The sequence below is a fragment of the Chamaea fasciata genome, unplaced genomic scaffold (genome assembly GCF_029207755.1).
Source record: "Chamaea fasciata isolate MVZ Bird 193981 ecotype frontalis unplaced genomic scaffold, bChaFas1.0.hap1 SCAF_12, whole genome shotgun sequence".
In the NCBI taxonomy this organism is placed as follows: Eukaryota; Metazoa; Chordata; class Aves; order Passeriformes; family Sylviidae; genus Chamaea; species Chamaea fasciata.
The window spans coordinates 21,121,737-21,136,887 of NW_027094097.1; the positions used below are offsets into that span (position 1 = coordinate 21,121,737).

The 15,151-nt window shown below is 52.3% G+C and overlaps 1 protein-coding gene across 1 annotated transcript in view; it reads left to right on the forward strand.

Moving 5' to 3' along the window:
- The first annotated feature begins 3,895 nt into the window (after positions 1-3,895).
- Positions 3,896-15,151, forward strand: part of LOC136296104 (hydrocephalus-inducing protein homolog) — a 149,024-nt gene continuing 137,768 nt past the window's right edge. The window contains 8 exon segments of the mRNA XM_066194928.1: positions 3,896-4,036; positions 4,218-4,378; positions 4,457-4,569; positions 5,569-6,009; positions 8,333-8,493; positions 9,162-9,281; positions 11,325-11,459; positions 12,884-13,083. Of these exon segments, the coding sequence (XP_066051025.1) occupies positions 3,896-4,036; positions 4,218-4,378; positions 4,457-4,569; positions 5,569-6,009; positions 8,333-8,493; positions 9,162-9,281; positions 11,325-11,459; positions 12,884-13,083 (1,472 nt within the window).

Below are 15,151 nucleotides of genomic sequence, written 5' to 3' on the forward strand. Positions count from 1 at the left end.
AATGGACACAGCCCTTGAGCACACAGACAACCAGCAGAAGCCAAAAGCACTCTCTGGCTCCGCTTTCCATACGGCTGGAGCTGGCTGGAAGCAGATGGAATGCGGGCTGGGCATCAACCTGAGGTTAAGCTGCTTAAGCGGTGATGTGTCTGGAGGTGGCAGTCTTGCGAACACAGGAAGAGGGTCTGGAACCACTGGGGGTAGAACCCGTGCTTAGGAGGCAGCTGATTTCAACCTCTCATTCCTCATACAGCCTATGGAAATATTTCCTCTGTACCGCCGTATCACTTAACTCTGATTTCCGTTGCTGTGCAGAGCGTAAGCCCCCAAAGCCTTTCCTGCTTCTGCGTCCTGGGGAATCGACAAAGTTCGACGTCATTTTCAAACCCACCCTGGCTCAACGACTGGAAGGGAGGATTCGTGCGTTAGTGGGGGACAAATACTCTAACAAGACCCTAATGGAGCTGGTGGGTGAAGGCCACAAGGACGAATTCACCCTCGACGGACTGGAGGAAGGTACACAGGAGAGGAATGCTGAGAGCATTCTGAAGAAAGACATCATTGATGGTAAGAGAGGAGAGGCTGCCAAGGTGGAGCAAGGAAGAGGGAAATGTCTGATCATGTGTGTCCTCTCTCTAGCCAGGCCTGGGCTGTCACCCACCGGACTTGGTGGCCTGTGGGCGTGGCAGGCATGCCTGCAGAGCAATGTGTGCTGTGCTTCATGTGGCTGGCTTAGGGGTGTGTCAGGGTGTTTCCCTGAAAGTGGTGGGCTGGGGAGCCGCCTGGGAAACTCCCTTCCAGAGGGAGGAAGGCTTGGAGCAAGAAAGCATTGAACATACAGGTGTCTGTGCACGTGAATGGGGGTGGATGGAGCTCCCTGCATGCTGAGGTTGCCTTGTTCTCCTCCTCAGCAGCTGTCAGAGCGAATCACATCCAGTTTGGGGACTGTTCTGTTGGAGAGCCCTGCAACAGGACCTTCACCATCACCAACCACACCTGTACGAAGGTCATGCGCTTTGAGTGGGAGGCAAACGCACCATTCCAGTTCTCTCCCAAGGTGAGCGTGGACGGCTCTGCCTTTCCCCATTGCTCAAGCCCTGCCCTGGTGTTCCCAGGAGCTGGCAGGCAGTCCTCACGTACCAGTGACAGCCCATTCCAGTGCCACGTAGGAGATGCCGAGATGCCAAGTCCCTGGCTTGGCAATGGCTGCCAGCCTTGCAGAAACGGCTTCATGTTATGGGAGGTGGCACCTTCTGTTCATACTTTTGTCTATCAAACTTCACATAAATCCACTCCGACGCGCAGATTCCTGGCACAGCAGCTCACCACATCAGTCCCTTTTGCTGTCAGTCCTGCCCTTGGCAGTGCTTCCGGTTTGGTTTTGACTCCCTGATTCTCCCTAGGTGGGACATCTCCATCCTGGCTGTGCCAAGGACATCACAGTGACCTTGAAATCAGATGTCCCAGCCACCTTCAGGAGGCACCTTGTGAAATGTAAGGTGACCGAGATCAACTTTGAGCTGCCAGGAGGGGAGGTTCAGGACTGCGACAACAAAATGCGCATTGTCACGTGGAATCAAACCACCAGGGAAGAGCCGGCAGCCAGGTGGCCTGGAAAAAGGAAGGCGAGAAGCAAAATGGCAAAAGAAGACAGCCCAGCTTTTACAAAAAGAGCCACGGTAACCCCCATCACTGCTGGCTGAGCAGCTCCTGCTTCCTCTGGACATTGGACAGCCGTGAGGTTCACCAGCAGTGCATTCTAGGGGAGAGGTGGATGCACAGTGACCGGACACACTCACGTGAGAGGGGGAGGCCTTTTGACAAGAGACCTTTAGCCAACACAAACTACGAGTCTGTGCCACAAGCACAAGGGTTGCAGCCCGTGTTGAATGGGAGACAATGTTTGATGATGTTATCCCACTTTATGGTGGTTGAAATCTCTTCATCTGATCTGGTGCCTTTTCACCAACAAGGAGTTAAGTCTGCTGCACTCTGTCTCTTCTTTGGAAGTGAAGTATACTTCTCCTGCATGTGCTGGTGAACTCCAAGTTTTGTCTGCATGGATACCAGAGTTTTTAGTTGTGATCTCTGTATTGTGTGGGATATCTCATCATGGAGTAGCCCAGGCACTGTATGACAGTATGGAGGAGTCTGGAGAAGGATCATCTCCAGAGACTCTTGCTTTTATTGTCATTATTGCCAAACACACTCGTCTTGGGTGAAGGTTCTTTCTGAGTTTCTGAACCATTTTAAGGCCTCTAAACCATCCTCTTTTCTATCAGAACATCTGCAGTTGGAGACTTTCCCAGTGAGATCTTTCACATCCCAAAATGCCCGTTGCCAGCTCCCTGCAGTGTGGTTGTTGCTCCACACGTGACATGTGGAGAGCACTTTCTCCTAAGACAAGAAGAAAAAGGTGCTTTCCAGAACTCTTCAGTGTCGCCTCGATTTTCAGCCTTCTGATGACTGTTTACCTATTTCCAGTGGAGTTTCTCAGGGATGTAACATAAACAAGTAGATTGTTTTCACATACCAATATGTGATGGACTTCTGAGATGACCATTGGGGTCAGAGGGGTGTCCCCTTTGTCCTCCAATCCTGGGCCAAACTCCAAATCCTGTTTAAACCCAAACCCGACAATAAACGGCGCTTTTTTTTCTTTCCTCACTTCAACCTGTCGGGTGAGTGTGGTTCTTTCGTGTCCCTACTGGCGACATCTGGTGCCCGCTCGTGAGAATTACAGTGTGTGGAGTCAGTGAGATTGTCTTCAAGGTAACGGGGGTTGTGTGTAGGTAGCCGCCTGCGAATATGGTATCCCGGAGCTCTAAGACAGAGGTTGCTGTCTTCGCCTTCTGGCGCCATCTGCTGGAACGGAACCAGGGTTTTGTTTCTGAGGAAGAGTTTCAGTGTTTATATTATTTTGGAAAGGCAAAAGGCTTCCTTATTGATGCTGGGATGGCTATCTCAGAAACTGCCTGGGGTCGCCTGGGTGGTTATCTGATTTGGGCTTTGTCTGCGAATTACGATGCAGACATGGTAAATCTGACGGTGCTCTGGAGACGATGCGATACTGTTTTAAGGAGTTATTGGGACTCCGGGGCCCCGTTGAGTATCGGCAGTTCTTTTGAGGGGCTGTCGGGCTCGGACGCTGAGGCTGAGGAGGAGGTCCTCCCCTCGGAAGCCGAGGTGGATTCAGGGTCCGAATGGGGCGGGGAGCTTACCGTTGACCCCCGGGACGCTGCGTTCGTGGATGGCGAGCCAGGTTCCCCGGGGGGCGCGGACGAGCCGCTGAGCGGGGGCTCGCCAGTTCTTGAGGAGCCGGCCGTGCCGGCCCCGACCGCTTCGCCCATTCCGGCGCCCAGGAGGCTGAAGAGCGGGGGGGTTTCCCCCTCCCCGGCGCTCTCCCGGCGCTGGCGGGGAGCGCGGCGCTGCTTCCGCCCGTCCCCACGCCCAGGAGGCGGAGAAGCGGAGGCGGCTCTCAATCCCTCTGCGCCTTTCCGGCGTCGGGGGGGAGCGAGGGGTCGCGGGCTCCGCAGGCGCCTCTGTCGGAGCCGGACGCGGTGACGACGCAGCGTCCACATCGCGGTGTGGGCCACGAAATACCCCCTCGGAACGGCGCTGGAGCCGGGGGCAGCCCCGCCCGGCGATGCGCTGAGCAAGGCGCCCGCGCGAGCGGCGAGGGCCCCGGAGGGGGGAGCGTTGATCGACTTGCTGTCGGACCCGATCCCTGTGGGCGGGCAGTCCGTCCCGCCCCGCGTGGAGCGGGCGGGGCCCTCTCTGGGCCTCTGCGCCACAGGCGGAGCCATGCTGGGGGCGCTGCCAGCCCCGCCCCGCCCCTCCCCTCCCCTCCCCTCCCCTCCCCTCCCCGTGTCAGCCCCGCCGGGCGCGGCGAGTGATGTTGCTCGTGCTGGGGAGGCTGGGCCGGGCCCGAGCGGCCCTGCACCGCGCCCCGCCCCCTCCGCGGGTTCTTCCCCGCTCGCGCCGCCTGCGCCGCTTCCTCCGCTGTCGGTTGAGTCTCAGGCGGCGGGGCGGGCTGGTGCTGCGGCTCCATCAGCCGCGCCCATCCCGGCGCCCCGTTCCCCCCCTACGCGGCGGGAAGTGAAAGTGAACGGTCCTTTCCAGTCCCTCTATGAGGCTGATCCCGGAGGCCAAAAGACTCCCTTCTCAGCCTGACTTTGTGGGCTCTGCTCGGTGATTCCTCCCTCCTCTGTTTGCAGGTGGTCAAGAGAGTCCCAGAACCAGCTCACGCTGTGCTGGAGGACAGCAGCCAGGAGGCCGAGCTGTACCTCAGTGCCATTGTTGCCTGCAGCCAGTTAAAACTGAACACGACTGTGGTCCAGCTCAAGGATCCCTTGCCCTTCCAGACAAGGAGAGCCACGTGAGTGCTGGAGGCCAGGCAGGGCCCTGTGAGCGGGAGCTGCCTTTGCCCAGGGCTGACCCAGTGCCTGCTTCCCAGAACTCTACCCCAGCCAAAACCAGCACAGGCCCATTCACGTGCACACAAAGCCAAGCAGGAGGTGGTGGTCAGGACAGGTTCAGTGCTGCCACACCCTTCTGCTGAGGACAGCCGTGGGTTTGCTTTCACTGCCTGTCACCTGTCCTCATCTGCTCAAGAATAAGTTTGCAGTCAAACCAAAACCTAAAGTCCAGAGTAAGCCCCTCAGCTTCAGTGTCCTGGGCACCATGTTGGCCCTTTCCTCTTAAACTTCCAGACTTGGAAATACATTTCTGGGCCACCCAGGACAGCGGAACGTGGCAGGGTTGCCTGGGGAAGAAGATGCTCCTCAGGAGAAATTGATGCCAGGAGTCCATCAGGCAATGTTACTGTACTATTTGCTTTGTATTTATTGGACTTTTTTTTTATTCCTCCTCCTTGCTTTTCAGTTTCAGGATGCACAACACAGGCAGGGAAGGTAGCCCTGGAATACTCCTGGGAGGAAGCTGCAGATAGTGAAGCAGTGAAGAAGCCATTCTCAACCACTCTGATGCGTAAGGGCATTTCACTCGGTAGCTGAGGGCCTGGGGAGAACACCCTGCCACTTCACTCCAAAACATGACTTGCTTTTTCATCCTTGTCCACACATCCACTTTCATCAGCATCTTCCCAGCTGCAGCTGGAGTTTTCTCCTTGCCCCCCTCTGCCTTTCAGCCCCTTTTGTTCTCGCCCTGCCACCTGTGCTCTGCAAAGGAGCTGAGGCAGACTCTGGGGAAAGCCACGTGCCTGGGTCAGGGCTGGGAAGGGGACATCAGGTCATCTCTGAGAGAAGTCTGAGACTGGGAAAAACAATGGTGTAATGCGTGAGCTGCCCTACAGCCCCTGTCCGTGTGCAGTTCCCCATTCCAGGGCAAATGCAAAGTCATTGTCTAAAACCAGCTCTCCTGCTCTGGCACGGGAGTGTGTGCTGCAGGCAGGGACCCTACTCCCAGACGCTCTATTTCCTGCTGAAAGTACTTGGCCAGAGATGCTCCAAGTGCATCCCAGCTCTCTTCCACCTACCTGCAGCAGGAGGCAGAGTTGCTGGGAACACAGGGTTTTGTCTTTGAAAGGTGTCCTCTTCCTCTCTGCAGGGCGGTTCCTGTCTTCTACTACTGTAAGGCATCAGAAGAAGCTGGTGAGTCGTTTCTGGTGGGAGCAGGACCATCCTTTTGAGATCCATCCTTCTGAGCTGTGGCAGCTGCAGCAGCTTGCCGAGCAGCACGATTCTGAGCAGCAGCAGCAGCAGCAGCAGGAGGAGGAGGATTCCAAGGAGCAGCAGCAGCCTGAGGAGCAGCAGCTTTCTGAGGAGGAGTGGCTTTACATAGAGGAGGAGGAGGAGGAGGAGGAGGAAGAGTTTTCTGAGGAGCCGTTTTATGAGGACGAGGCAGAGTTTCCGGAGATAGACCCTAATGACATGACGAAGCTATCTGAGGAGGAGCAGCTTTCTGAAAAAATTGCCCAAAGAGCAGAAATCCCCAAACAAGTCACATCAAATCATGGAGAAGCTAATGGGACGGAGCCGTGTGGTTGGAGTATGTGTATTTTACTCTGTATTATTAATTTACTGATGCTTAGTATTTCAGCAAGTAACTTCCAGGGCTTCCAGGACTGTCCTAGACATGCGATCACAAATTATTCACCAGTGCCGCTTGTTCAAGAGAAAGTCTATGTGAACAGTGGCATCTCTGAGGCTCTTGCTGCGTGTGGGTTTTTTTTGTTGGTTTTTTTGTTTTGTTTTGTTTTGTTTTTGGTTTTTTTTTTTGTTTGTTTGTTTTTGTTGGTTTTTTTTTTTTTTTTTTTTTTTTGCCTTTCAGCTGCTTCCATCTACATTCCTGAGGGGGAAGGTTCAGGCCAGGACTGGGAGGCCTATTCTGCCCAGCATTAGCCCATTTCAAATCTTGAGACTGAGTCGTCAAAAGGTAGCCTTTTCCTGCTCTTTTTCTTTCTGTTTGTTGTGAAGTTTGAAGAGGATGTGTGCTTGTGACAGGCTCGCCTCCAGCAAAACATCTCAGTGTCCAGGTCCTGCCATTGCAAACTGCTGCTTGTGGTGGACTTGGAGTCCTGATCTGCACTAAGCCAACACAAATAACCTCTGCTGAAGCTGCTGGGCTTTGCTGGAGTGTAGCTGCCATTGCTAAAACAAGGGGGGGAAGGCTGGGGACGCAAAGGCACAAAATTACCATTTGCCATTCTCCTGCTGAAACAGCCGCCTCTTGCTTAGGTGCGGTCACCAGCAAATGCTTGGGGTCATAGGATTCCCTCCACAGTGGCAGCGTTGGCCTTTGAAGGCCGAGTAGCTGCAGTAATTACTTCAGATTTAACAAAACTCATTGCATTCATGCTTTGGGTTGGAACCCTGACGTGGTGTTAGATTTTGCAGGCTGCCAGATGTACAGGGGACTCACCCTGGGCAGAGGGGAATGGATGTGCTTTATGTGGATCAGTGCCTACTTAGAGGTGTGTTTAAAGCTGCTTTTCTTGCAGGACTGGCTCAGTATAAAGCCCACTCCAAACGGGTAGGTGACCGAGGTGGGCAGTTGAGCAGGAAATTGGCAGCATGAGATGTGTAACAAAGTGGTTAAGGATCGCCCTGGAGAGGGGGGGTTGGGAACACCTCAGAGAAGGGCACCACTAAGGGGACAGCGTGCTGCAGCCACTCCCTTGGGCAGAGTGTGCCTCCTGTCAAGTCACGGAGGATTCCTGCTTGTGTCTCTGGAGTGACAGCAGTGTGTCTGGAGAGGGCAGACAAAGCAGGGGAGAGTTTTCTCAAAGCAAGGTCTCTGCTCCAGAAGCATTTGTTGCTGTTGTGTCATTCCAGATGTGCTCTACAACGGTATTAAATAAGATGGCAGTAACAGGTTACAAGAAAGCACCCGTTTAAAAAGGAGATGCCAACTTGCTGAGAAAAGAACTGACCCTTATCCTCATTCAGCAATCACCTCATTTGTCTTTTTCCTAACTTCTGTGTTACTTTACTTTTGCCTTTACCTCTGCTAGCAATGCACTAACTTTTAAATACAATTAAAGGGGACAAAATCATCCAAGCAAAAGAAAGCTGTTTATTAGTAACGATTCAACTGAGCTGGGCGTGTCTCCCTCTCCCCGGAGACGAACAAAGACACCCTCCAGCAAAATGGCAATCTTTCTATACCCTTTATACCTGCCTGGGGCGGCCCCCGGCCCCTTTCCCGTTGGACGGTACTCGGGAACTTCCATTCGCTCTGACCACCAACCTTTCTGTCCCCTCCCCTCTCCTCCTACTTCCTTTTGGTCAGGTCTTCAACCACGTCCTTCTCCCAGCTCACAGCAGCATGCAACAGACCAACCTGAAAAAATCCAAACCACAAACAACACACAGAACCAACAACTTTCATTCTTTAACTTAATAACTGTTACAAATGGCAGGAGACACAGTTTCCTCCTTTAAATGCCTTTATTAATAAGCAGGGGTCTTCAGGAGTGGCCTACGCCGCTGCTGCTGCTGCTGCTGCTCCCTTTCGTCCACACCACTGAGAAGGAGGTGCAATCCACTGTGCTGCCTGCGCTGCAGAGCGGGACTTGTCGGCTCACGGCAATTCCAAAGAACTCCTCTTGGCTTCTAGAGTCCAGGGGTCTCTCGCTCTTTAAGTCCTTTGGAAGTTATGGTGAGATAGAAGAGCTTGTCTATGAATACCCTCGGCATAAATACCCTTGGGTATGGTCAGTCCAGTGCTGTCCTTGGCAGATTTAAATTTTGAGTTGGCTCGTTTCGGCCAGGGGCTCTTGGTGTTGATATGGTCCCATCATGCAGCTGGGCTCTTTCAATTTCCATAAGGGTGGCAGCAGCAGCCTGACTGACAGGCCGGTTGTCAGCAGGAAGGAGGAAGAGGATCCGACAGGTAGTAGGAAGTGGAGCAAGCAGGGAACGAGCCAGTGGGACAGGCTGGGTGCAGGCAGGTAGAGCAGCAGCAGAAATGGAGAGCAGTGATGCCAGGGAGCAGCAACGGCTTGACCCGACGGAAAGGCGACGGAATCAGGTAAGTGGGATTTTGGGGTAAGGGATACAGAGTGGACAAAACTGCTAAACAGCATTATAACTCTTGAACTGATTTTAACTAAACATTCCAACTCTATAGCCAACAACTTATAACTCCATAACAATTCTCATCCATCACAATAACCTTTTGACATTGTTCAGCAAAATATCACCTCATCTCTCACACCTCCTCTGGTACTGTTCTCTTCTTACTGATGTCTAAGTTCTAGATGAAAAAAAGATATTTGCAGTTGTGTGGGCCTCAGTTTCCCTGTCTCAGAACAACGGACATCCCAAAATTGTTTCCCATGGAGTCTGATGTAAATTTATGGGTTTTACTTCCTCCGTGAGTCCTCAGTCAGTGCCCCAGAGCTCTGTGACCTCATGGGCACAGGGCAGTGCTTAAGGTAAGTGCTGCCTGGCATTCTGGAGAAGGAAACCCGGAGAAATAGGTGCCAAAAGAGCAGCTTGGCTTGAGCCTGCTCTCTGTGGCCCTGCAGCTCTTGATCAGCTGAGAGCAGAGGTGGGTGAGCTACTGTTTCCCTAGTGTGGCCTGGGCAGAGGTGCTCGCCATGAGTCTGTACTTCAGTGGGGATCAGTGTAAGATTCTCCTTCATGAACCTTCCTCCCAGCAGCTGAACGTCTCCCTGCTCTCTCTTGCCTCTCCAGCTGTCATCAACTCCCCGGAAAAAGAGATCGTTTCGCGTTTCCCCACCAGAGGTGGTATTTCAGAACTTTGTCGTTCATGAGGTCTATGAAATGGTGGTGTCTCTCATGAATAAGGGCGAGGTAAGTGCTGGGACATGGAGTGTTAACACTGTGCTGGAAGAGTGGTGTAATTCCCATAGTGTACAGCAAAGCAAGTTATCTGCTGCAGCACATCCAGAAGAAAATGTCTCAGCATCTTGTTCTGCACGATGGTGGAAATCTTCCTGTGCTGGGAACTCTCCCCTGATTTTGCCCATGGGCTGACAGTATCTATCCCAAAGGAGTTTCCTTCTTTTGAAAGCTCTGATTGATAGGAATGTTGAGGGTTGTACAGTTCTTACCTGCTCTCATGCTTTGCTTGAGTCTATACCACATCTTGTGTCTCCTTGGTTAATCTTGGTTCCTGGTAGGAATTTCTGCCTCTCTCAGCCTGTTTGGCTCCCTTTGTGCAGCTCACAGTCAAAGCTCAGGGGCTGAGTCGTCTACGCTTTCTGCTGGAATCACTATCATTAGTGGCACTGGCACGGCAGGAAATGTTCTGAAACAGCCCTGGAATCAGATTGATGTAGCAGAAGCAGTAGGAGGCCTTTAGGTGCCACTTCAGGCTCCTGCTAAGCTTCATCCAGCTCTGCTCAGGTTTTCCAAAAGCAGCATGGTGCTCTGCTTTCCCTTTGGAGAACCACAGCACATCCAAAGCCATGTGCTCCTGTTTTGCAGTTTCCCAAGAGAGCTGAGAGGGAAAAAGTTGAAAAACGTCAGCAGTCGTGTTGGACTCTAAAGGGGAAAACTGAGACCATTTGAATTTCAGTCAGGGAAACATTTTCTTAAATGAGGCTTGTGCCAAGAGTGGGCTGGTGGGAAGAGACAGGAAGGACTCAAAATCATCTGGTTTAGACTTTTTGAGAGCATTTTGGTGCTCAGGGGTTGATATCTATGTGTTGAAAATGCATGTTTGCTGTGTCTGTGTATCCCAGAGAGCAGAACTTGGCCTGCTGGCTGCAAGCGGGAATGCCCAGCAGCCCAGCTTGCCTGCACAGGCAGCAAGAACCCCTGGAGAGCCAAGGTTGGCTTTTAATACTGAAACCACACTGTGAGTCAGTGCTGGTCATGTTTTGAAATATTCCCCCCGCAGGCCCGGCCCCCCTCCCCGGGGCTAGCTCTGGAGAGGCTTTGGAGGAATATCTCCGAAGGGACAGGACAAAAGATTTCAAAAGAGGTTCTTACCCCCAGATTATTCCAAGTCGTTTATTCCTCAAAGGGGTCCAGGGGCCAAAAGAGAGAGAACAAAGAAATCCAGGGGTCTTATCTAGTCTCCTATTTTGGGAGGGTCCTGGCATTCAGCCAATTAGGTGTGGACATGTAGGGAGGAAATTCCAGAAGGGTCAAAAGGCGAGAGACCATTCCCCTAAAGAATTGCAAGGTTTCTCCAGGAGGAAAATGCCTTTGAAGCCCGCAGTCAACAGGCACAACCTGTCTGTGTTTCCATCACTTTCGGGGAGGTGATTGCTGTAATCAGTTGATGATTCTTCCTTGCTGCTTTACTGGCGCTTTAAATTCTCTTTGTCATCTCCCTTTTTTAGGGATTGCTGTGTTCCTTCTTTTGCTTTTCAGGTTTGCATTTGTTCCCAGTAAGGCCACAGTGTTTGGTCTCCTCTCTTGCTGCTCTGCCTGCATGACTGTATCCCCCAGAACTGCCCTATCCAAAGCTGACCTGCTAGAAAGGAATTTCTTCCTCCCCGCAGGAGAATGTGCTGTTACGCTTTCAGGTAGCCCATTCCCTCCGTGGAACACGACTGCATAGCTGTGTGCAGGCAGAAATCAGCAGGTTTTTTGCCCTGTTGAATATGCAGATGATTTGGTTCAGGTGCTCTTGTCTCCATCCTGCCGGTGCTGACCTGCTCGGCCCTTCCTTCCCACCAGGCACTGCCCTACTGCCCCTGGCCAAAATGCTGGAGCCAGACAGAAGGGATTCAAGTTCACCCTTGGGAATTCTGTGCCTGTACCTCCACAGCAGAAAGGGCTTTGGAAAAGGGGTCAAGGAAGGACGTCACCAGGGCATGGACAGGTCTCCTCTTGTCCTGTTTCCTCAAGTGGCAAAATCATGGTTCCATGTCTTTCCTGCAGAATCTTCAGGGGGTGCAGGTCTCCATGGAGAGCTCACCTTACTTCCAGCTGGCGGGCCCCAGTGATGCATGCCGTGCCGTGCCAGGAGGCGCCATTACCGATGTGCGCGTCCACTTCACTCCTGACGAGAACAAGGTGAGACTGGAGGAGCCAAAACACAGAATTATCTCCAAAGCCATTGTTGTCCCTGCACTCTGGGTACAGCCCATGCTGTGAGCTTGGCTCCAGGCCGTGGGCAGGCAGCCTGCAGCCAGTCCCAGCTTGGCATGTGCTGTCAGGCCCTGCACCCAGGCCTGACAGGCCCTGCTTCCCCTCGCTGCACATTCCTCTGAGCATTCCCAAGGGAAGAAAGATGCCCAGGGAACAGTAGGCAAACGGTAGAGGGGTGTTGATAGATGTCTGGCCATCTCTAGGTATAGTGGAAGGGGTTTCATTATTCTGCAAAGTACTAGAGGAACAAAGAGGTCAGAGAGCTTTCCGCCTTCCTGACGGGCAACAGCTTCCCTGCCTCACCCGGGGCTGGAGCAAGGACGGTGCTTTTTCACACCCTCTGTTCTCCAGCCTTGCGGCTGTGCTGTCCCAGAGCACAGCTGACCATGATACGGCTGCAAGGCCAGGGCAGAGGATGTGCTGTGCCCGTGGGCCCAGCCTGGCACAGGCACACTGAGCTCTAGGTGCCCTTAGTCAGCAGGAGCTTGGTGAGCTGCAGGGGACTTGGACACCTGCCTGAAAGAGCTCGTGTAGGGCAGGTACAGCCTGCAGGCAGGCAGACCTGTGGGCCCAGAGCCGGTGGCAGCGACACTGCTGCGGCTCTGTCTTCATGCCTGTCACTGTGGCTGCTCTGTCAGCTGGCGCCCATTCCATGCCAATTGTGCTTTTGCGTGATAGTTTGAACACCAGTGCCGAGGCCCTGGCAAGTCTGCTCTCAGCGCTGTGATCTGGAGGCTCGTTCATACAGAGGGGTTTAGGACATGGCATGGAAGGGAGGAGGCCTTGCAGGGAAACAAAGAGAGGCTCTTTGCAACAGCATCCTGCTACCTCTTAGCACTGTTCTTCTCGTGACTTGGTTGGAGAGGCAAAGTTAGAGGGGAGTTCTGAGCAAACAGATATTTCTACACCAGGCCAGAGGTCCAGGATCTCTTTGGGTGCAGCTGTTCTCTCAGTTTCCTTTTGCTGCTTAGATTCAGTTTAACACTTTGTCCTATTCTCAATCAGTGGGAATATAGTAACCTAAGGAGGAATGTCCTGTGTTCCCTAGCTCCATGTTCCTTAGAAGGGACTTAGGAATTATTTAACATCATTAAAATTGAGAGTAAAAATTATGGTGGCCCTGGGCACTTGTCTGTATGACCCAAGTGACACAAGAGCTTAATGCCACTGAGATAGGTTTTGCAAAGTGCACTGCTGCCTTTAAAATGTGAGATATTAGTAGAACTTATTGTTCATTTGGGGGTGGAATAGGTAAATTGATACCCTTGAAGGGATATAGGAAATGGCTTTTCTTCTGCCATGGAGATGGCACCAAATGACCTGTGCTGAGACAGTTTCTTTTCCTGCAGGTTTATTCCCATGAGCTCGTCTGCGTCAGTGGAGAGGAAAGGATAGTTGTGCCAATTCGGGCCATCCCTGCCCGAGCTATCCTGGACTTCCCAGACGAGCTGGACTTCTCAAAGTGTCCGGTCAAGGGCAGCACCCGCAAGAGTCTGCTGATTCAGAATTGTGGTAGTGTGGCAGCTCATTACCAGCTGAGCACCGAGAGGTGAGGCAGCTCATCTGTCCTTGTGCAAAACACCTTTGGGGGATAACAGAGTTGGGAAAGAACAACAAAAGGAACCAGAGCATGGGAGCTGCTGCCCTGCGTCGCCGGCTGGAAATGGGCAGGATGGATGGCATCTGCTCTTGCTTTCAGTGTTCTTAGCAGGATGCAGCCTTTGAGCTTTCTCTGCCCCAGATTTCCTGGGGGGTGCTGGAACATGTTAGTTGCTGGCTTGCGCCCTCCTGAGCACAAGCAGCTTCTGAAATGGGTACTCACCACTGTCAGCCAAACAGACCCATTCTCTGGGAGGACACAGGCACATGGCTTTCCAGTGGTGCCTGCATCAGATGCCCAACATGAGCTGTGTTGCAGGCAGCCGGTGCAGTTCCTGTTACTTAAAGCTGATCTGATTTCCCTTGTCAGCTGAGGGCATCAGTCCCCTCTTCTGTTCCACGATGAACCTTTGAAAGCCGGTTTAAAATTTCAAACACGTGCTTTAAATCTCTGAATAAGGTCGTCCCCCCTTTCATTGAGATCTCATTTTACATATTCTGAAGTTCCTGTGTTTCTGCTGTTTTTTCATTTTGGTTTGTGTTAAATGTTTGCCAAAAGATCATGAATTCTTCATTGGGAACTTTCATAAATGTCAAGCTCCTCCAAGGCCTATCAATACACCACATGCCCATAGGCATAGGCACAGGTGTATTAGAAACATGAGACATTTAGTGACTATGTGAAAAGCAATTGGGCTGATTTAGAAGATAAAAGTATAGAATAACTTTCTCTAGAGGGGACCTCTGGAAATTGTCCGAGCAAATACGCTGCTCAAAGCAAGACCAGTGTCCGGGGATTGCAAGGGGCCATTGGGAGATCTGGAGTTGTCTTTAGATGCCATACAAGGAAACAAACATACAAATGGACTAGTTAAAAAGCCGAAGAAGACCTATTAAAACCCCTCCATGACCTTATCTTTTCTGCCTGTCGGGTGCAGTAGTGATTCATTGAAAGGGTAGATCTAACAGGATGAGAACTATCTTAAGGAACAGCTGACAATTAACTCACTATATTGCTCTAATCAAGCCATAAAAGGCCAAAATTTATCCTGCCAGCCCCATCTCTTGGCAGTGGTTTTCATTTGGTTATTATAGCGTCAGGGATGTCTCCTTCACAGTCCTTCTTATCTGTGGGCTCAGGGAACAGCTTAGTGATGTTGACTGAAATTCAGAGGAGTTAAGTTTAACTGTAGAACTTGTGTCCTTGGGTCTTGGGGAGCCAGGTCTATATGAGAGATGACTGCTCCAGCAGGAACAGGGGAGTCTGGTGGGTACAGCCTGGGGTGGGATGTAGGAGATGCAAGGGCTGATTTGCACTCAGTTTTTCAGCCCTGACAACTGAAACTTGGCTGGATCCTCTTCTCCTGGTAATTTGAAAATAAGAAGATATCTTCTTTCTCACGCAACCCCTGAGGTCACTCCCAGGAGTGTTATTCGCATCCTGCCATCTGAGGGCAGGAGTATGTAACATGGGGCAGGAGTGGGAAGGGAAGGGAAGGGAAGGGAAGGGAAGGGAAGGGAAGGGAAGGGAAGGGAAGGGAAGGGAAGGGAAGGGAAGGGAAGGGAAGGGAAGGGAAGGGAAGGGAAGGGAAGGGAAGGGAAGGGAAGGGAAGGGAAGGGAAGGGAAGGGAAGGGAAGGGAAGGGAAGGGAAGGGAAGGGAAGGGAAGGGAAGGGAGTGCTGAAGTGTGGCCAGGGACTCCCTTAACTGGCAGCTTCTCTTTCTGGCAAAATTCCTGACAAAACAATAAGAAAAAAATCCTGTGCCTTGCCCACACCAGGCACCGATCCCCCAAGCCCCAGCAGAGACCTGCAGCAGTGCTGGCTCACCCTCGGGGCAGATGTGGGAGCTCGTACAGTAATCGGGCTCCGGGGCTGCTGGGGCCTTGTCTTTCCTCCTCTCTCCCCAAAGTCTCACATCCAGCACATAAACATTGCTGGCCCAAGGCTTCTCCATCAGCCACTAGTGATGTTCTCACTAGTGGTAATGGAGCAGGTCAGGCCCATAACTGCAGCAATA